The sequence below is a fragment of the Hemitrygon akajei genome, chromosome 21 (assembly GCF_048418815.1).
Source record: "Hemitrygon akajei chromosome 21, sHemAka1.3, whole genome shotgun sequence".
In the NCBI taxonomy this organism is placed as follows: domain Eukaryota; kingdom Metazoa; phylum Chordata; class Chondrichthyes; order Myliobatiformes; family Dasyatidae; genus Hemitrygon; species Hemitrygon akajei.
The window spans coordinates 57,418,969-57,442,502 of NC_133144.1; the positions used below are offsets into that span (position 1 = coordinate 57,418,969).

The window sequence follows — 23,534 nt, forward strand, 5'->3', positions numbered from 1 at the left end:
ATTGTATTAATCTAAGTCGAACATTTATTGTATTTCTCATACTATCAGAACATAATCTTGACCAGTTTTTCCATCAATTTTAACATTCAAATCAGATTCCCATTTTTGTCTTGATTTATGAATTCCTGATTTAATTGTCTGTTTTTGAATCAAATTATACATATAAGATGTAAATTTTTTAATTTTTCCTTTCTGAATTAATATTTCTATTTCACTGGGTTTTGGTATCAACATTGTTTGACCCAGCTTTTCTCGTAAATAGGCTTTTAATTGAAAATAACAGAAAAGAGCGTTATTTGATATTTTATATTTATTTTTTAATTGATCAAACGACATCAATATACCTCCTTCAAAACAATCACCTATATATTTAATCCCCTTTTGGAACCAATTATGTAAAAGTTTATTATCCATTGTAAAAGAAATAAGCCTATTTTGAATTAAAGTTCTTTTTGCTAATAAAGATTTCTTTATCTCATCGTCCATTTTTACCTTATTCCATAAATCAATCAAGTGTCTTAATATAGGAGATTCTTTTTTTTCCCCCATATCCATTTGGATTCCCATTTATATATAAAATCTTCTGGTATGTTTTCTCCTATCTTATCTAATTCTATTCTAATCCATGCCGGTTTTTCTTCATCAGAAAAAGACGCAATAAATCTAAGTTGATTTGCTTTATAATAATTCTTAAAATTTGGAAGTTGTAACCCTCCTAAATCAAATTTACATGTCAATTTTTCCAATGATATTCTTGACATCTTTCCTTTCCAAAGAAATTTCCTTACATATTTATTCAGTTCTTGAAAAATCTTCTGAGGTAATTGTATTGGTAAAGTTTGAAATAAATATTGCAATCTAGGAAATATATTCATTTTTACAGCATTAACTCTACCTATTAATGTTATTGGTAGCATCATCCATTTATCAAGATCCTCTTTTTTTTTTAATAATGGCAAATAATTTTGTTTATATAGATAGATAGATAGATAGATAGATAGATAGATAGATAGATAGATAGATACTTTATTCATCCCCATGGGGAAATTCAACATTTTTTTCCAATGTCCCATACACTTGTTGTAGCAAAAACTCATTACATACAATACTTAACTCAGTAATAATATGATATGCATCTAAATCACTAACTCAAAAAGCATTAATAATAGCTTTAAAAAAGTTCTTAAGTCCTGGCAGTTGAATTGTAAAGCCTAATGGCATTGGGGAGTATTGACCTCTTCATCCTGTCTGAGGAGCATTGCATCGACAGTATTTTTTACATCATTATCAACTCTAATACCTAAATATTTTATCCCATTTATTGACCATCGAAATTGAGTTACTAATCGACATTGATTATAATTTCCTTTGGTAAGGGGTAAAATTCCACTTCTATCCCAATTTACTTTATACCCTGATACTTTCCCATATTCTTCCAATCTAAAAGATAATCTTTGCAAAGATTGCAATGGGTTTGTTAAATAAATCAAAACATCATCAGCAAATAAATTAATCTTATATTCTTCTTGATTAACTCTAAAATCCCCAATGTCTGAATCTGTTCTAATTAATTCAGCTAATGGTTCTATTGCCAATACAAATAAAGCAGCTGATAATGGGCAGCCTTGTCTAGTTGACCTCGTTAAGCAAAATGGTGTTGAAATCTGACCATTTGTAACTACTTTAGCTTGAGGATTAGTATTTAAAATTTTAATCCATTGTATAAAAGATTTTCCTGACTCATATTTTTCCAATACCTTAAATAAAAAATCCTATTCCAATCTATCAAATGCTTTTTCTGCATCCAAAGCAACTGCCACTCATTTCCTCTCTTTTTTGTGCCAAATGAATTATACTAAGTAACCGGGTTATATTATCCATTGATTGTCTGTTTTTAATAAAACCTGTTTGATCCATATGTATTCATTTTTGTAAATATTTAGATATTCTATTAGATAAAATTTTTGCTAGTATTTTATAATCTGTATTCAACAAAGAAATAGGCCTATATGATGTTGGTTTTAAAGGATCTCTATCTTTTTTTGGCAATACAGTTATGATCGCTGTTAAAAAAGATTGTGGGATTTTATGCATTCTTTCCACTTGGTATATTAATTCCATAAAAGGAGGAATTAATAAATCTTTAAATTTTTTATAAAATTCAGGAGGAAAACTATCTTCTCCTGGGGATTTATTACTCTGAAGTGATCCTAAAGCTTCTTCAACCTCTTTTAATGTAAAGGGCATATCTAATCCTTTCTGTTCTTCCAAATTTAATTTTGGAAGGGTTATTTGTGATAAAAATTTATCTATCTCAGCAATCTTATTTTGTGATTCTGATTGATATAGTTCAGTATAAAACTTTTTAAAAGTTTCATTAATTTCTAAAGGCTTATAAGTAACCTTATTTACACTTGTTCTAATTGCATTTATTGTTTTAGAAGCCTGTTCTGTTTTCAACTGACAAGCAAGAATTTTATGTGATCTTTCACCTAATTCGTAATATTTCTGTTTAGTTCTCATAATTACTTTTTCTGTACGATATGTCTGGAGTGTATTATATTGTAGTTTTTTATTAACAAGTTGTTTTCATTTTTCTTCTGTCATATATCTTTGAGATTCTTTTTCTAACTTTGTGATATCTTTTTCCAATTGATCTATTTCTGCTGCGTATTCCTTCTTAATTTTAGATGTATAACTTATAATCTGACCCCTTAAATATGCTTTCATCGCTTCCCATAATACAATTTTATCCTCAACTGAATGTAGATTTGTATCCCAAAAAAACTGAATTTGTTTTTTCATAAAATCACAAAAATCTTGACGTTTTAATAAAATTGAATTAAATCTCCATCTATAGATCGATTCCTTCTTATCCATCATTATCATTGTCATTATCAAGGGGGAATGATCTGACAGTATTCTTGCTTTATATTCCACACTTTTCACTCAATCTTGAATATTTTTTGATAATAAAAAAAAATCAATCCTTGAGTAAGTTTTATGTCTATTTGAATAAAATGAATAATCTCTTTCTCTTGGATTAATTTTTCTCCATATATCAATCAGGTTTAAATCTTTCAAAGATTCATAGGTTCTTGATTAGGCACGGTATCAAGCGTTACAGGGAGAAGGCCAGGGAATGGGGCTGAGGAGGGGAAAGAAGAATTAGCCTTGATGAAATGGTGGCGCAGACTCAATGGGCCAAATGGCCTAATTCTGCCCTTGTCTTTTGTTCTTATGGTCTAATCAATGACCAATTAACCTACCAACTGGTGCGTCTTTGTACTATTGGAGGAAAGGCGGTGTGGTAGCATTGTGGTAAGCTTAACTGATCCCAGTACCCACTCTCCACTCCCACAAAGTGTATTCCGATTCCCACCTGCTATTCTCCCAAGATAGATAGATAGATAGATACTTTATTCATCCCCATGGGGAAATTCAACTTTTTTTTCCAATGTCCCATACACTTGTTGTATCAAAACTAATTACATACAATACTTAACTCAGTAGATGACCCTAGTTCCTCGCCAGGGTCCTAGGACTCATAAATCCAGAGCCTGGAGTAGAAGCTAGATGACGAGGCACAAGATTTGTCCTCCTGGCCCTTGTTCCAGGGCTCGACTGATCATTTTTCCATCCAGGTGGCTGAGGAGGTGATCCTGGAAAAGGGGCAGAAGGGTCTGATAAGTAGTCACCCCCTTCTCTTCCTCCTCTTCTCCCCTCTCCTCCACTCCCCCACACCTCCTCTCCCCCCCTTGTCTACCCACAACTGTTCACAGTAGGCCGCTCTTCTCCTATGAGGTGGGCTCTGGTTCCTGCTTGCTGTTCTTCCAGGACTCAGGGTTGGTGGGGGGACCCTTAACAGCTCAATATCTGGGATTGGGGAATGAGGAAAGACCTGTTCAGTCAGGAACTGGCTAAAGGCCTGCATATGGCTCTCAAATCTTGGTCAAACCTCCTCCATCCAATCATCAGAAAACCCCATTCTCCTCCTCCTCCTCTCCACTCACTTCTTCTCCATCTTAGTCCTGGCTAAGGTCCCTGTCATCATGTTGGGGCTTCTCCTCAACCTAGGAGGTTTCTGCCCCCCATTTTTCACCCAAGACAACTGCAGCCCTTTTCCCCATAGGGAAAGCTCTGTAGGCTGAGTGCTGCTCTGGACTCAGACAGGGAGGGGCTATGGTTCCATGCTGATGCTGCAGCTAATTTATCATGTGTACATGTCTTTGTGTATCTGACAATAAGACAGCTTGTTCTAGTAACTAGAACAGCAGAGACTTTAAATACAGACTATACTTAATAATATTGATAGAACAGCTAAAAAATTGTTTTTTGACCAATTTTGAAATGGGTGTATTATGTGAGACTGTTAACTATGCTTCATTTCAGACTGTAAAGCTGGAGATGTCACATCGAGAGAATCTGTCGGCTGTGCTCCACGCGCCTAGAGATTTAAGACTGGTAACATTTTTCTGTTTTATTCACTACATTGAAAAACCCTGATGAAGAGTTTTCTGATTAAAGGTCTTGGCCCGAATCACCGACTATTTATTCCCCTCCAGAGATGCTGCCTGATTTGCTGAGTTCTTCCAGCATTGTGTGTGGGTGTGTTGCTCAAGGTTTCACACAAGACCAACTTGCAATGCTAAAATATTCTCTCTCCATAGAGGCTGCCTGATTTCCTGAATATCTGCATAATTTTTTCTTGTTCTTATTAGAGATCACCAGTACCTACAAATAAAAATTTTCAAAAAGATGTGAAGAGTAAAAGGGGATGCTGATAGGATGAAGTGAGATATTGACATCACAACCATTTGGGCCCTATGTGTTGCTTCCATTCTGTAAATGCAATAAATTGGGACATGACATACTCCCAAATGAGTAGGTTGGAACGTTGAAATGATGCAGATATTTGGGAGATCAAGCAGTAGGTTGGAACTGAGACAGGTGAGTTGTGTATAATTGTTTCTACCATTTCTACCCTTGTTTCTGAATTATTTTATATATCTTGTACTCTGGGTTATTATTGAGTATGAACCATGCTTGGTCATTACTAGTCCTGTTTGTTTGTCATTTCCATGGATGTCAATAAGACCATACATTGAATGAGACACAAGAGATTGGGCAGATGTTGGAAACCTAAAGGAACACACACAAAATGCAAGAGGAACTCGGGTTGAGCAGCATCTATAGAGATGAATAAACAGTCAGTGTTTCGGGCTAAGACCCTTTAATCAGGATTAGAAAGGAAGTGGGCCGAGGCCTGAATAAGAATGTCAGGGGAGAGGAGGAGTATAAGCCAGCGGGTGATAAATGAGACCAGGTGAGGGTGGGGGAGGGGGAGTGAAGTAAGAAGCTGGGAAGTGATAGGTGGAAGAACTAAAGAGCTAAAGAAAAAGGAACCTGATAGGCGAGGACACTGGACTATGGGAGAAAGGGAAAGAGGAGGAGCATCAGAGGAAGGTGATGGACAATCTGCTCATGCCACCCAACAACCTCCTCTCCTCTGTCCCCTTCCTTTCTAGTCCAAAACATTGACTGTTTATTCATTGCCTCCATAGAAGAAACCTGACCTGCTGAGTTCCTCTAGCATTTTGTGTGTGTTGGCCAAGAACTGCAGCCGGGCTTGTTTACTACCCCAGAAACAAGTTCCACTACACTATATCTGCTCTTTGTCACATCTGTAAGAGATTAAACCTTGACTAATGAAGATCTCATTATTTCTCCACAGGAGAATCGACCAGTTACAGAACCCAAATCTAATGGTAAATTGTTTAACATTATCCATTTTCATTGCTATATACCAATTAAGTATTTTCAGATGGGAGGATGTATTTTAAACACGTTTTAAAGAAAAGAAAATATGGTTGAAAGCAATTCTTACAGTATATTTTAGTTGAATACTTGTACTTTAGATATAAAACCCCACAACACATTGCAATCTATGATGAGGAATTGAGATGTATAGCAACCTATCTCAGTTGCCAGTTAACATACAATTTCTCTGTAAGTGTAGAAACTTACTGAGTTGATAGGGTTGTTTAGAAGGTGCATGGTATACTGCCTTTCATTCACCAGGGGACGGAATTCAAGAGCTGCAAGGCAAGGTTACAGCTTTATAAAACTGGTTGGACCACACTTGGATTATTGTGTTCAGTTCTGGTCACCTCATTATAGGAAGAATGTGGAACATTTAAAGAGGGTGCAGCTGCTAACTGGAATAGAGGGCATGTCTTCTGAAGACAGGTTGAGCGAAGATAAGGCTTTAGAGCAAAGGAGGATGAGAGGCGACTTGATAGAAGTGTACAAGATTTCAAGAAGCATAGGTTGGGTGGATAGCCAGAGATTATTTTTGAAGGCAGAAATGGTTGATACAAGAGGGTGTAACTTTAACCTGTTTGGCAGAAAGTAATGGGAGGTTGTCAAGGGTAGACTTTTTACACAGAGAGTTGTGGATGCATGGAACACTCTGCCAGGGGTGATGCTAAAAGCAGATACATTAAAGGCATTTAAGAGACTCTTAGATAGGCACATAGATGAAATTAAATTGGAGGGCTGCATGGAAGGGAAGGGTTTGATTAATTTTGGAATAGGTTAAAAGATCAGCACAACATCGTGGGCTGAAGGGTTTGTACTGTGCTATAATGTTCTATGTTCTATAAGTATGAAGTCATTACTGGATTTGCAGAAAAAACAAGTTAAGCACCCTGTTGAGAGTTAAGCCTGCGATAATGTACAGCTGAAGTAGAAACCTGAGACCAAGAGATGCTCGGAATCAGAAAACATTTCATTATTTCATCTGTGGTTATATCTTACTTTCAGAGGTTCTGCTAAAGATTAATTCTGTTGGAATCTGTGGTACGGACTTGAAATTCTGGGAATACGGAAGAATTGTAGGCTTTGACATCAACAAGCCAGTGATTCTAGGTCACGAATTCTCAGGCACCGTTGTCAAAGTCGGCTCTGGAGTTGAACATCTCAAAGCAGGTTAGCTGTGAAGTATTCTACAGCTTTCAGTGAAACTGGTGCAAGGGGGGAGGTGACATCTAAAGGAGGTTCAACATTTTGTGGGATTTTCAACCGGCAGGACCATCAATAACAAAAAGATGCATAGATTGAAACTTTTTTCAAGCAGCGGTTAAGACATGGTATATACTGTCCGAAGAAATGGTGAAAGCAGAATCTATGGCCCCTTTTAAGAAAGGAAATTGTGTACAGAGTCATTGAGCGCTACAGCATAGAAAGAAAACCTTTGATCCACCTAGTCCATTTTGACCTGGTCTTTGGCCTATTTCCATCTATCTGTGCCTGGACCATTGCCCTCCATACCCCTCTGCTCTGTATCCTTGCCCAGACTTCTCTTAACTCACCCACATCCATCACTTCAGCTGCAAGATCATTCCACACTCTCACCATCCTCTGAGTGAAGAAGTTCCCTTCAGATTCCCCTTAAATTTTTCACCTTTCATCCTAAACCAATGACCTCTAGTTCTAGTCTCACCCATCCTGAAGGGAAAAAAGCCTGCATAGACTCTCCATCTCTCTCCTTAGTAAATACATATGCTAAAAAATTATGATTACCCCATCTCTTTTAGCTTTATGTATATTTGACACGCTGATCTTCAAAGGGACCTATTTTATCCTTTGCTATCCTTTTGCTCTCAATATAGCTATAGAAGCCTTTGGGATTCTCCTTCACCTTGTTTGCCAGAGCAACGTCCTGTCCTCCTTTAGCTCTCCTGATTTCTTTCTTAAGTGTTCTCTTACATTTCCTATACTTCTCAAATGCCTCACTTGATCTTAACTGCCTATACCTGTTTTGCAAGGTGGCACATTCCCACAGGGAATCAGAATCAAAATCTGATGTAATATCACTGGCATATGTCATGAAATTTCTTTGAAGCAGCAGTACAATGCATTACATAATAATAGGAAAAAAATGATGAATTACAGTCAAAAATAAATAAATATTAAATATATATATATATAAAGTTAAAGTCAATAAGTAGTGCAAAAATAGAAATTTAAAAAAGTAGTAAGGTAGAGTTAATGTGTTGAATGTCTATTCAGAAATCTGATAGCAGAGGGGAAGAAGCTGTTTCTGAATCGAGTGGGTGCTTTCAGGCTTCCGTAACTCCTTCTTCAGAAAAAGGCATGACCTGGGTGATGGGGGTCCTTAATAATGGACGCCATCTTTCTGAGGCATCGCTCCTTGAAAATATTCTGAATATTACGAAGGCTAGTGCCCATGATGGAGCTGACTAAGTTTACAACTCTCTTCAGCTTACTCTGATCCTGTGCAGTAGTGGCACCACCCCACCATCTACCAGATGGTGATGTATACAGTCAGAATGCTATCCACAGCACATCAGTAGAAATTTGTGAGTGTCTATAGTGACATACCAAATTCTTCAAACTCCTAATGAAGTATAGTCACTGGCATGCCTTCTGTGTAGCTGCATCAATATGTGGGTCCAGGCTAAACTGATCATCCTCCAGTTCAAGTGCAAACTGTCCCATTTGTGTAGGTTCCACCTGCCCTGGAAGAGATCAATGATCCAAAAATCTGAAACTCTCCTCCTGCACCATCAACTTAGCTACTTGTTAAATTGCTTTCTTGCCTCACTAGCAGGTTGCATGGGTAGCAACACCGAGATCACCACCCTGGAGATCCTGTCTTTTAATTTAGTACCTAACTCCCTGAACTCACTTTGCAAGACCTTGTTATTCTTCTTGCCTGTGTCATTGGTATCAAAGCGTTCCATGACCTATGGCTTCTCACCTGACACCCCCATAAAAATGCTGTGTACTCGATCCAAGGCATCTCTGACCCTAGCTCTTGGGAGGCAACATACCATATGGGAATCTCATTCTTGTTCACAGAATCTCTTGTCAGTTCCCCTAACCAGTGAATCCCCTATACCAAGAAGGTTAGCTTTATATGAGATACACTCAGTGGCCACTTCATTAGGTACCTCCTATTTGTGGTCTTCTGCTGCTGTAGCCCGTCCACATGAGTTGCTACCACATGATTAACTGACTTGCATTAATGAGCAGGTGTGTAGATGTATCTAATTAATTGTCCATTGAGTGTAGGTGACATTGCGAAATAGATAGGTTTAAATCTGCATACAGAAAATAGCTTGGTTCAGGGAACACAGATCTAACCCTAGGAAGTTCAGGTAGTACTATGTAAGCATCAAAAACTCAACTGATTCTTAAAGAAGTGACGCCCCCGGTAAGCCTCAGGCTCGCTCAGCTCGCTTTCGTCTAGGGGGAGTGGCCTTTGGCCCCGCCAAATTGGGCAATCAGCTTGTGATGATGCTGTGTGATGTCCCCACCAAGCCAAATAACAGACAGTACACCATATGCGATTTAAATGATTTCACTTTATAGATCTTACTGGAACTATGTACTTAATAGAGATACAATATAAAAGGAAAAGTAAAAGGTGCCAAACTTATCAAAGTCCAACCACTTTGTGCACAACCATTGAAGCTCAGTTAAAAAAGTCTTCTTGCCACCATTTGATCCCCTCAGACCTCCTCGACCCGCTGCCTGGGACCAACAACGGTGGTCGACCAGACGCTCCACACGAATCTGTCCTCATCTCCTCTCCTTGCCGAAGACCCTGGGCCTCGGACCCCCACTCGGGGTCCATTCCGTCGCCCAGCTTACAACATCACGTCTTCTCTGCCTCTCAAAAGCCCACGCAACACTAGTTTACAGATCCACAAGAAAGAATAACATCTATCCCAATTGGTTAACAAATGAATACAATTCTCATTATCAGTAATTATAATCCAAACAAGCTGTGAGAGAAAGCACTCTCTCACCAGTTAACATAACAAAGATGCCATTTTAGTAGCCTTAGCAGTAACATAAAAGAAGAAACCCCCTTAAAGAAGATAGGGCTGGTAGTCCCACGGCTTTCAGGCATGAACACTTCTGTAGAACGTAAACTGTATGTTTCAGTGTTTTGATGCATATATGACAAATAAAGCTGATGTTTAGTGTTAGGTCCAAGAATGTTGCTAATATTTACAATTTTGAAGAATAGGCTTTTTGGAGATCTTGCCTATACCAGTCAAACAGCAGTACCAACATTATAATTAGTAGAAAATACACACTACTAACATGATCAATTTCTGAGAACACAGTGCTGCGCAGTAGTATAGTGATTACTGTAATCACTTTACAGTAGCAGCGATCATCAACTGGGGTTCAAATCCCACCGATACCTGTAAAGAGTTTGTACATATTCCCTACGACTGCATTGGATTTGCCCTGGTGCTGCAGTTTTCCTTGACATTCCAAAGACATGGTTAAGGTGAGTAAGTTGTGTGTTGGCGCCTGAAGAACAGTGATGTTTGCTGGATGACCCCAGCACAATCCTCACTGATTTGATTTGATGTCACTGTATGTTTCAGTGCTTTAATGTATATATGACAAATGAAGCTAATCTTTAATGTTAGTTTCCAGTTACAGAAAGCACACAGTTAGTATGTGGATTGTATTTTCCCTGTGTCAATAATAAACAATAGACAATAGATGCAGGAGTAGGCCATTTGGCCCTTCAAGCCAGCATCACCATTCAATGTGATCATGGCTGATCATCCACAATCAGTACCCTGTTCCTGCCTTCTCCCCATATCCCTTGACTCCGCTATCTTTAAGAGCTCTATCTAACTCTTTCTTGAAAGCATCCAGAGAATTGACCTCCACTGCCTTCTGAGGCAGAGCATTCCACAGATCCAAAACTCTCTGGGTGAAAAAGATTTTCCTCAACTCCATTCTAAATGGCCTACCCCTTATTCTTAAATTGTGGCCTCTGGTTCTGGGCTCCCCCAACATTGGGAACATGTTTCCTGCCTCTAGCGTGTCCAATCCCTTAATAATCTTATATGTTTCAATCAGATCCCCTCTCATCTTTTTCTAAATTCCAGTGTATACAAGCCCAGTCACTCCAATCTTTCAACATATGACAGTCCCGCCATCCCAGGAATTAACCTCGTGAACCTACACTGCACTCCCTCAATAACAAGAATGTCCTTCCACAAATTCGGAATCAAAACTGCACACAATACTCCAGATGTGGTCTCACCAGAGCCCTGTACAATTGCAGAAGGACCTCTTTGCTCCTATACTCAACTCCCCTTGTTATGAAGGCCAACGTGCCATTAACTTTCTTCACTGCCTGCTGTACCTGCATGCTTACTTTCAGTGACTAATGAACAAGGACACCTAGAGCTCATTGTACTTCCCCTATTCCTAACTTGACACCATTCAGATAGTAAACTGCTTTCCTGTTCCTGCCACCAAAGTGGATAACCTCACATTTATCCACAATAAACTGCATCTGCCCACTCACCCAACCTGTCCAAGTCACCCTGCACTCTCATAACATCCTCCTCACATTTCACGCTGCCACCCAGCTTTGTGTCATCTGCAAATTTGCTAATGATACTTTTAATTCCTTCATCTAAATCATTAATGTATTTTGTAAATAGCTGTGGTCCCAGCACCGAGCCTTGTGGTACCCCACTAGTCACTGCCTGCCATTCTGAAAGGGACCTGTTAATCCCCACTCTTTGCTTCCTGTCTGCCAACCAATTTTCTATCCATGTCAGTACCCTACCTCCAATACTATGTGCTCTAATTTTGCCCATTAATCTCCTATGTGGGACCTTATCAAAGGCTTTCTGAAAGTCCAGGTACACTACATCCATTGGCTCTCCCTTGTCCATTTTCATAGTTACATCCTCAAAAAATTCCAGAAGATTATTCAAGCATGATTTCCCCTTCGTAAATCCATGCTGACTCAGGCTGATCCTGTTACTGCTATCCAAATGTGCTGCTATTTCAACTTTTATAATTGACTCCAGCATCTTCCCCACCACTGATGTCAGACTAACTGGTCTATAATTCCCTGTTTTCTCTCTCTCTCCTTTCTTAAAAAGTGAGATAACATTAGCTACCCTCAAATCCACAGGAACTGATCCTGAATCTATAGAACATTGGAAAATGATTACCAACGCATCCACGATTTCTAGAGTCACCTCCTTAAGTACCCTGGGATGCAGACCATCAGGCCCTGGGGACTTATTAGCTTTCAGTCCCATCAGTCTACCCAACACCATTTTCTGCCTAATGTGAATTTCCTTCTGTTCCTCCGTTACCATAGGTCCTCTGGCCACTGTTACATCTGGGAGATTGTTTGTGTCTTCCCTAGTGAAGACAGATCCAAAGTACCTGTTCAACTCATCTGCCATTTCCTTGTTCCCCATAATAAATTCACTGGTTTCTGTCTTCAAGGGCCCAACTTTGGTCTTAACTAATTTTTTCCTCTTCACATACCTAAAGAAGCTTTTACTATCCTCCTTTATATTCTTGGCTAGCTTACCTTCATAGCTCATCTTTTCTCCCTGTATTGCCTTTTCAGTTATCTTCTGTTGCTCTTTAAAAGTTTCCCAATCCTCTGGCTTCCTGCACAGCTTTGCTATGTTATACTTCTACTCTTTTATTTTTGTACTGTCCTTGACTTCCCTTGTCAGCCACGGTTACCCCTTACTCCCCTTAGGATCTTTTTGCCTCTTTGGTATGAACTGATCCTGCACCTTCAGTATTATTCCCAGAAATACCTGCCATTGTTGTTCCATTGTCATCCCTGCTAGGGTATCCTTCCAGTCAACTTTGGCCAGCTCCTCCCTCATGGCTCCATAGTCCCCTTTGTTAAGCTGTAATACTGACACTTCCGATTTTCCCTTCTCCCTCTCAAATTGTAGATTAAAACTTACCATATTATGGTTACTACCTCCTAATGGCTCCTTTACCTTGAGTTTCTTTATCAAATCCGGTTCATTACACAACACTAAATCCAGAATTGCCTTCTCCCTGGTAGGCTCCAGTACAATCTGCTTTAAGAATCCATCTCGGAGGCACTCCACAAACTCCCTTTCTTGGAGTCCAGTACCAACCTGATTTTCCCAGTCTACCTGCATGTTGAAATCCCCCATAACAACCGTAGCATTACCTTTGCAACATGCCAATTTTAACTCTTGATTCAACTTGCACCCTATATCCAGGGTACTGTTTGGGGGCCTGTAGATAACTTCCATGAGGGTCTTTTTGCCCTTACAATTTCTCAGTTCTATCTATACTGACTCTACATCTCCTGATTCTATGTCCCCCCATGCAAGGGACTGAATTTCATTCCTCACCATCAGAGCCACCCCACCCCCTCTGCCCACCTATCTGTCCTTTCGATAGGACGTATACCCTTGAATATTCATTTCTCAGCCCTGGTCCTCTTGAAGCCATGACTCTGTTATTCCTGCAACATCATACTTGCCAATTTCCAACTGAGCCTCAAGCTCATCCACTTTATCTCTTGTACTTCATGCATTCATATATAATACTTCTATTCTATTACTCCCCTCACCTTTCACATTGATTCCTATTGCACTTGGCTATACTCTCCGACCCCTTCCTGAGCTTTCTGCCCCGTTAATTCTGTTGTCTTTCTTAATTTTTCTTATTCTCTCTTTCCCTTTAACTCCATCCTTATATTTCCAGTTCATCTCCTTCCCCCCCCCCCCCCACCCCACTACTTAGTTTAAACACACCTGTGTAGCAATGGCAAACCTGCCTGCCAGAATGCTGGTCCCCCGCCTGTTAAGGTGCAACCTGTCCCTTTTGTACATTGCATCCTTACCCCAAAACAGATCCCAGTGGTCTAAGAATCTAAATCCCTGCTTCTCCCGCACCAGCTCCTCAGCCACACATTCAGATCCCCTATCTCCCTGTTCCTGCCCTCACCAGCACGAGGAACTGGAAGCAAACCAGAGATAACCACCCTGGAGGTCCTGCTTTTCAGCCTTCTTCCAAGTTCTCTGAAGTTACGCTGCAGAATTTCTTTCCTCTTCTTCCTGACATCATTTGTGCCGACATGCGCTACCACTTCCGGCTGTGTCACCTCATGTCCATGCAGTGTTCCTTGGATTGTTTACCTTCTATGTCTAATTGTTTGTCTTTGGACTAGCTCTGGTTTTTCCCTTTGTTTTGCAGGTGTCTCATTTGGTATTATGGGGATTTTTAAGCTCTTTTTGTATTTATCCCTTTTATTCAATTTGAGATAATTTAATTAGCAAGATATTTTCAATGTTTTACATTGTAGTTGTTGGCTTTGGGGATTATTGCTTTGTCTGGATACCTATGTTGTGTGATTGATCCTGAATTCCTACTTGCTCCAGGGTATATTTTAGGGGCATGCCAACCACTCTTTGCTCGGTCATTGTGGATTCTTCTCTGGTAAAACTCAGACCGAGTTCTTCTGTGTATCATGAGAGATTTCAGTTCTTCAAAACTCTGATCTCTTTATAGTTTAGCTGGTTATTTTCTGTAATAAATCTCTTGTTTTGTTTGAGTTGCCAAAAACTCTGTGATTTCTGTGCTTGACTTCACTAGTGATCCTTATACCGTGCTCTAGAGACCACACATGATCAGTAGTTTCTGAGATAATCAAACCACCCTGCCTGGCAACAACAATCATTTCATTGTCAAAGTCACTTAGATCACTTTTCTTCCCCATTCTGATGGTTAGTTTGAACAACAACTAAACCTTTTGACCATGTCTGCATGTGCTGCTGCCATATGATTGGCTGATTGTACCTAATAAAGTAGCCACTGAGTATACATCAAAGATCATTGTCTTCCTTTATTACAGGTGACAGAGTTGCTGTTGAACCTAGTTTTCCCATAAAGGATGATGAGTTGGTGAAATCTGGACGCTACAACTTGGCATTATCAGAACACCGCACTGGAATTCCTCCAAGTAATGGAGCTATGTGCCAGTACTTAGCCCACAATGCCAACTACTGCTTCAAGTTAGTTTCTCAAACTACCGCGATGTTGACTGTTTTGAAATCTTAGATAAAGCAGTGTTGCAAATGAAATCCTGATGAAGGGTTATAGCCAGAGGTGTCAACTCTTTATTCCTTCCATAGATACTGCCTGACCTACTGGGCTCCTCTGTCTTACTTTCAAAATAAATTTTTTATCTAAGATTCCAAAATATTGTTTGATATTAATGAATACTGTTGCTGTGATGGAGATGGCAGAGACTGTAGTTGCTGAAATCTCCCCTCTATCTTCTCGTCCAGATAAAGAATCTCAATCCAAAATATTAGCTGTCCATTTCTCTCCACAGATGCTCCCTGAGTTCCTTATGCACTTGCTAATGATGAATTAGATTAATACAGCATGGAAGCAGGTCCTTTAGTCCAACTCTTCAATGCCAACTCCGTTGCCCATTGAGCAGGTCATATCTGTTGGCATTTAAGTTTCAAAGTACATTTATTATAAAGTAGGTATATTTTATACACCCTTGAAATTTGTCACCTTACAGTCAGCCACAAAATGAAGAAACACAATAGAAGTCATTAAAAAAAGACCATCAAATTGCCCTTTAATCCCCTCCTATCCATGTACTTATCGAGATGGTTTTAAAATATTGCTAATATACATGCCTCAAATGCTCTTTATGGCAGCTCATTCCAAATATGCACCATCCTTTGCATGAAGAAGTTGCCCTTGATGTCTCTCACCGCTCGTCTTAAATCTATACCCTCTTGAATTCAGTAGATATTCCTGGGAAAAAGACTATGTGCTTTCACACTGCCTGTGCCCTTTGTAATCTTATGTACCTCTATCAGGTAACCCCTTAACTTCCCATGTTCTAAGAAACATAATTCCCCATTGTGCAGCACAGAAAGAGACTATTTTACACAATGCTACAATGTTGGCTCTTTAAAGGTGCCAGTTCCCTAATTTTTATCCAGAGTACAGCAATTTATTTATGCGCATCACTCTTTATAACACTGTTAAACAAATTTCCTCAACACTTTCAGGCAGTGATGGTGAAGTTACAACAATTCACTGTGATAAATAAATAATATTTCCTTATTTACTTCAGTTTGCCTGCCAGTTATTTAAGTCTGAAACCTTTATCCTCTGATTACTAACCTTCCTAACAGGAAGGAAACATTTTTGCTATCTATTTTATCTAAAACATGTCATTTAAAATTATTAGATCATCCCTTAGCCTTTTGTATTCCAAGGACAACAGTCCCTGTTCTTTCACCTCTACCTGCTTTCCACTCAATTGGAAGTTCTTCCACTCAAAAATATTCCAATACTGCAAGAGTCCAGGACATCAGAATACAAGAACATCTCTTTAAGATACTAATCTTTTTTACTTGGACTTTTAGAAGACTTTTGACAAGGTACCCATGAGCTATGTTCCCTCTAAGCTGTGCGCGTGCATGCGCACACACATTTTTCAACCAGTGTACAAAGGAAATTAATGTGCGCACAAAAGGTTAGTTCCCTAAAATAATGTAGTAATTAATAATACTTATTGAAAATAATCTTTTAGCTAAATTTTAAAATAACTGACTTAAATATGTATGTTATCTTGTTGTTATTCTGTGCAATTTTATGTCAAATATTTTGTAAACCTACGTAAACTGTGCCATGTGTGCATTCAATTGCACAACATAAGATTTTTTGCGCACACAGACTACTAATAATTAGAGGGAACATTGCCCATGAGAGGTTAATAGTCAAATTACTAGAGGTAGGGATTCATGGTAAGATGTGCGATTGAATGCAGAATTGGCTCAAAAGTACAAAACAATCAGTTATAGTGAGAGGATGATTTTCCCACCTTGAAGATGTTAAAAGTGGTGTTCCACATGGATCGGTTTTGGGGCGCCTGCTGTTTTTAATTTACATTAATGATTTGGATAAGTACATAACAAATAAACTAGTAAAGTTTGCTGATGACACAAAATTATGGAGACAGGTTGATAAATTAAGGCAGCAGAATCAATACAATTATATCTAAACAAAATCCAGATGTGGGCAGATAAATGGCAGATGAAATTTAATGTCAGTAAATGTAAATTATTACATATAGGAAGTAGAAATATTAGATATTAGTATACAATGGGGGGGGGAGGTCTTGAGTTAGAAAGTGCACTGTATGAGAAGGATTTGCTGTCCTGGTAGACTTAGTATCAGCATCTAGATGATGCATAGAAGCGATTAGGAAGGCTGGTAGAATGATGCGTTCAGTGGAGTTCAAGTCAGGAGACATTCTCCTTCTGTATAATTAGCTTGTGAGACCACACCTTGATTGCTGTGTACAATTTTTGGTCTCCATATTGTGTGAAGCATGTGAAGGCACTGGAGAGAGTCCAGAGAAGAGCGACTAGACTCATTCCAGATCTGCAGGGTATGAGCAATGAAGAAAGATCGAAAGAACTAAATCTTTTTAGCCTAAGTAGATGTGGAATGAGAGGAGACATGATAGAAGTGCTCAGAGTCATTAAGGGTATAATTTAGGTAGATGCCATCTGCTACTTCAAAATTAATCCATCATTAAGGACACAGGGTCCTGGGTGGAGACTGGTTAAGGGGAGATTTCAGATTAACACAGGAAGCATTTCTGTATACAGCAAGCTGTGGATACATGGAACAAACTACCTAGTTGTGTAGTTGAGAGTAGTACCTTAGAGACTTTCATATCTAAACTTAATAGTTATTTCAACACATTATGTGAAAAGCAATTTGGCAGGCTTTGTTGGGCCAAATGGCCTGTCCTTGTCAAAAACTTTCTAATGTTCTAATCTTCTAAATTTGGCCTTACCAATACTATATACAACTTCAACATAACATCCCAACTTCTGTAGTCAATACTTTGATTTATGAAGGCCATTGTGCCAAAACATCGCTTTCTGGGCCTACCTACCTGTGATGCCACTTTCAAAGAACTATCGATCTATATTCCCGGATCCCTTGGTTCCACCGAGCTCCTCCGTGCCATACCCCTGGCTGGTCCTCCCAATGTGCAACATCTCTCACTTGCCTACATTAAATTCCATCTGCCCGCTTTTCCAGCTGGTCTTGATCCAGTTGTAAGGCTTCTTTGCTGTCCATTATGCCCCAATCTTGGTGTCACTGGCCACATCCCTGATTAGGGCAGGAAATCTAAAGAGAAGAAAATTAATATCTGGGTTTGTTCTTCTTGAACAGACAGATGGTTAATGGATGGTTTAATAATTATTAACAATGTTGTTCCATGCTTGTTATGTATACTGTCTTTCAGGATTCCTGACTCATTGAGTTTTGAAGAGGGTGCTTTGGTTGAGCCACTTTCTGTTGGGATTCATGCCTGTCACAGAGGAGAAGTGAAAATTGGCAAAACGGTTTTCATTTGTGGAGCTGGTAAGAAGTTGCTTGTGATGGGAAATGCTAATATTGTGTGTTTTAGTGTAATTAACCTTGGTGTTTCAATACACAGCTGTGCCTGATAAAGTGGTCACTGTGTGTATGTTCAAAATCTTCTGTTGCTGTGGCCAATCCACTCCAAGGTTCAGTATGTTGTGCAATTAGATGCTCTTCTACACACCTCTGTTGTAACATGTAGATATTTGAGTTACTGTCACCTTCCTGTCATATTGAACCAGTCTGGCCATTCTCCTCTGACTTCTTTTAATTCTCTCATTTTGCCTACAGAACTGCCACTCACTTGATGTTTTAATTTTACGCACCATTCTCTGTAAACTCCAGAGACTGTATTGCATGAAAATCCCAGGAGATCAGTGGTTTCTGAAGTACTCAAATCACCCCATCTGGCACCAGCTATCATTCCAAAGCCAAGGTCACTTAGATCACATTTCTTCCACAATCTGAAGTTAGGCCTGAACAGTAAATGAACCTTTTCACCACACCTGCATGCTTCTATGTACTGAGGCTACGTCCACACTACACCGGATAAATCCATAACTGAAGCTTTTTACCCTTCGTCCACACTAAAATGGCGTTTTCGTCACCCGAAACCGGAGCTTTTCAGAAACGCTCTCCAAAGTGTGTATTTTTGAAAACACTGGATTGGCCGGATCAGTGTGGACGGAGTAACCGGAGACTTCTGAAAACGCTGTCAGATGGCAGCAAGCTATTTCATTGTTTTCTTTAAAGCAAACTAACAATTTCAGAACAGACAGCAACGAAACTGTCGCCAGAAGAGTTAGAAATGTACCCACCAAATACTTTTGACCCATAACTTACTGAATACTCGCTTTGCCGTTTTCTGTCCTTGCTCATATGAAGGTGGTTTACCTATTTATTCAAGTACTTCTCTGACAATAGATGTGTAACAGCCTAATGCAACATTGTATGGAAATACAAGATAATACTGATGCAGTCATGTTTTATTCATTTAACAAGGTGCTTTATTAATGCAACAGAGTTCATCAGTTTTTCAATGTTCATCATCAGCCGGGTCAATCTGTCCGTGAACTCCCTGTCAGTTGCCTCCGTACGCTCCAGTATTTGTTTTTTTTTACTTTTAAGTTCCCCTGTGCGAAAGTCAACAGCTGTCTGTTGTTTTAAGTTTTTCTAGTCTGTAACTACACAAACGCGCACTTTTATGGCGAGATTCGACACCAAACATGTCACTTGTTTTTGGTAGATGTGTCCTGTGCATGCGCAGGAGGAGATTCGCCGAAATCTCTGTTTCAATGTGGATAGAGATATTTTTAAAAACGCATAGTGTGGACGCCTATCGTTTTTATGTGAAATCGGCATTTTCAAAATCATCCGGTCTAGTGTGGACATAACCTGAGTTGCTGCCACACGATGGCTGATTAAATATTTGCATTAACAAGTAAGTGTACAGGTACCTAATAAAGTGGCCTCTGAATATACTGTGGCTAATTAACCTACAATTTGCATTTCAATCAGTCAGTGACAGAGTAAAAGGTACTAATCTTTTTCCCTTGGCAAGAGCACATGGGTTTAAGGTGAGAGGAGGGAGTTTAGGAATCAGAGGGTTTACATGGAGGGCAGTCGGTATCTGGAACTTCCTATCAGAAGAGATGGTGGAAACTGATACAATCACAGCTAGAGGGCATTTAGGATGAGAAGTGACTTGATAGAGATGTACAAGATGATGAGAGGTAATAATTGAGTGGTCATCCAGAGACATTTTCCCATGATCTTACAAAGAATTGTGAGGACTGCTGAGAGGATCATTGGCGTCTCTCTTTCACTGATCTTAGAGATATTTGCCAGGAGTGCTGTGTACACAGGGCTCTTAGCATTGTCAAGAATCCCTCCCATCCATCCCACAATCACTTTGACCCCTCACCATCAGGCAGGAGGTACCACAGCATTAGGACAAGGAGCATGTAAGACTCTTAAAAGAACACCATTGCAAGCAGAGGTGAATTTGATTTACCTTGATAAGTTCTGCACTCTGCAGCCATATTGAGAATATGCAAGCTCAGCACAGCACTGGAGTCTGTGATTGAAACTGGGTTGCTGAAGTTGTGCAATAATAGCCCTGCTAGCTGCAGCACTGATTCAGCATTGGTTTTATACTTGATAAATATGACAAATATTTCACATCTGTGCTGCACAACCCTTTTACAATAATATTAAGGAAGGATTTATGTTTATATTTTGTCTTTTGTGACTCAGATGAGTCAGTTCTGTAGAAGTTGTATAAAATGTTGGTGCGACCAAATTTGAAGAATTGTGTGCAGTTCTGGAAACATATCAGTATGATTGAAAGAGTACAGAGAAAATTTACAAGGATGCTGCTGGGACTTAAGGACCTGAGTTATAGAGAAAGGTTGAATAGGTTAGGTCTATATTCCCTACAGCATAAGGGAATGATTTGATAGAGGTATAGAAAATTATGAGGGGTATAGATAGAGTTAATGCAAGCAGGTTTTGTTTCCCTCTGAGGCTAAGTGAAAATAGAACTGGAAGTCATAGGTTAAGAGTGAAAAGTGAAAATTTAAGTGGAACCTCTTCACTCAGAGGGTGGTTTGAGTGTAGAATGAGTGCCCATGGATGTGGGTTTGTCTAAATGGTCCATTGCCACTGTTTTGAGAAAAGAACAGGGGAATATTCTTGGCTGATACTCACCTGTCCATCAATATTGAAATAGATTGGGGTGATCTGTACTGGCCAGTGTCGATGGATCCCTTTGAAACTGCCGGTTTCCAGTGGATGAAACCTCAGATTTCCACTGCTGTATAGTTGAATGCCCAACAAGCAAAGCTTATTTACTGACATAATGCTGTTCTGATATTATATTCTGTCACAAGACTCCATGTGGTCCAATGGTGAAGCCTAGTCTTCCTGGGATCCATTAGTGTTATACATAAAACCTGCATCACCATCTGATATGGAGGTGCCAACTGCGCGGGACCAGAGAAAACTTGCAGAGAGCTGTAAACTCAGCCAGCTCCATCATGGGCACCAGCCTCCCCAGCACCAGGACATCTTTAATAGGCACTACCTGAAAAAGGCAGCGTCCATCGTGAAGAATCCCCACCAATCAGGACATGCTCTCTTTTCATTGCTGCCATCAAGGAGGTGGTACAGGAGTGAAAATGCACTCACTCAACTTTTCTGGATCAGCCTCTTCCCCTCCAACATTAGATTTCTGAATGGTCAATGAACCCATGAACACTACCTCACTGTTTGCTTTCTGTTTGCACTACTTATTTACTTTTATATTATATGTACTACTTCTACAAAATGTCAAATTTCATGACATACCTCAGTGAATATAAACCTAGAGTCATTCTGATTCTGATTCTAAAACCTGATAACTCCCATGATCTCAATGGGAATTCCTGGTGTATTTAAATTACTGGACAAAGATTTTGTAGGTAAGTCATTTTTATTTTTATTTGCTGTAATGAATCTAATTATTTTTAAGTTTTCCTTTGCTTTAGATTTTTAAGAATTATTTAAAAATGTCAGTAGTTTTGAAAGATTATCAGGGAGTTTTTTAAAAAAAGCTGCTAAAACCTTCAATGATTGAACAGAACAAAGGCCATCTTTCCAGTTACAGCCTATCAGGGCCATTCTGGAGGTGAACACACACACACACACACACACACACACACACACACACACACACACACACACACACACACACACACACACACACACACACACACACACACACACACACACACACACACACACACACACACACACACCTCCCCGAAGTGATTCTAATTGGCTGCTGTGTTTTATACATTATCCTAGTAATCACGGTTTAGCAAGTAATTGGCTTAAAAAGTAATTTGAAGTATTCCACAGTCATGAAAGATGCTATAGAAATGCAGTGTGCTAGCAACATTATATTCTAATTGATGTACCATTCATTTATTAAGGAACAATTGGACTTATGTGCATGTTGGTCGCCAAAACAATGGGGGCAGCTCAAGTGGTGATTTGTGGTAAGCAACATAGTGCTTTGTAAACTATTCACAGTGAATGCATTGAAACAGTTTGTTCTCTATTGTGTTGCCCATAGTATTGCAATTTTTTGGTGATTCTGTTCAATAACCCAAGTAACACCCTGGCAAATCTCCTCTGCACTCTTTCTGTACTGTGATGATTAGAAATGTATACAATATTTTAATTACAGCCAAGTACAGTGTTTTGTAAAGTTGAAACAAACATACCAACTCTTTTATTCTATGCCTAATACCTTCTTCATCATCCTACTGATTTGTGTTGCCACTTACAGGGAACAATCGACTTGGAATCCTGGGTCTCTTCATCGTCAACATTCCTTGGCCTTCCACCATTCACTATATATGTCTCATGAGTATTTGATTTCCCAAAGTGCATCACCTCACACTTGTCAGGATTAAATTCTGTCTGTCGTGCTGTGACCAACTTTCTATCTGATCTATATAGAAATAGTAACATGCAAGAATGGACCTTGTATCGAAAGGACAGGGGGTGGGGTGGCTCTGTGGATAAAAAATGAAATCAAATCCTTAGAGGTGATGTAGGATTGGAAGATGTAGAAACCTTGTGAGTAAAGGAACTGCAAGGGTAAAAAGACCCTGATGGGAGTAATATACAGGCCTCCGAACAGTGGCCAGGTTGTGGGATACAAATTACAATGGGAAATAGAAATGGTATGTAAAAGGGCAATGTACAATAGTCATGGGGATTTCAATGTACAGGCAGATTGGGAAAATCATGTAGTTGCTGGATCCCAAGAGAGGAAATTTGTAGAATGTCTATGACATTCTAGAGCAGATTAAGGCTTTTTAGAGCCCACTTGGGGAAAGGCAGTTCTAGATTGGGTGTAATTCGAGAGTATCAGAGCAGAAGTGAGTGTAGTTGCTATTACTAATGGTGTACTAATGTGTCAGCGATGTCCCAGTATCACTCACTAGATCTGGACTACCTCACAATTAAGTGCTGGCCATTTTACCTGCTGTGGGTGATTTCAGCGAACATTTTGGTAGTGGTGTACATTCCACCTCAGGCCAATGTCAGCCAGACTCTAGATGAACTAAGTGATGTAATCAACAGGCATGAAAAAGCACATCCCAATGCCTTCCCCATCATTTTGGGGGATTTTTTTTTATTAAGTGCAGTCGTGAACAATAGCCAGATCAGAAATGCTGATCAAGTCAACT

General features: G+C 39.4%; 1 protein-coding gene across 1 annotated transcript in view; it reads left to right on the forward strand.

Annotated features, from left to right (window-relative positions):
* LOC140714329 (sorbitol dehydrogenase-like) overlaps positions 1-23,534 on the forward strand; it is a 55,635-nt gene that overhangs the window by 3,876 nt on the left and 28,225 nt on the right. The window contains exons 2-7 of the mRNA XM_073025491.1: positions 4,393-4,464; positions 5,735-5,768; positions 6,826-6,990; positions 14,729-14,888; positions 18,173-18,291; positions 22,266-22,331. Of these exons, the coding sequence (XP_072881592.1) occupies positions 4,408-4,464; positions 5,735-5,768; positions 6,826-6,990; positions 14,729-14,888; positions 18,173-18,291; positions 22,266-22,331 (601 nt within the window). The 5' untranslated portion in view covers positions 4,393-4,407. The remainder of the gene's footprint in view (positions 1-4,392; positions 4,465-5,734; positions 5,769-6,825; positions 6,991-14,728; positions 14,889-18,172; positions 18,292-22,265; positions 22,332-23,534) is intronic.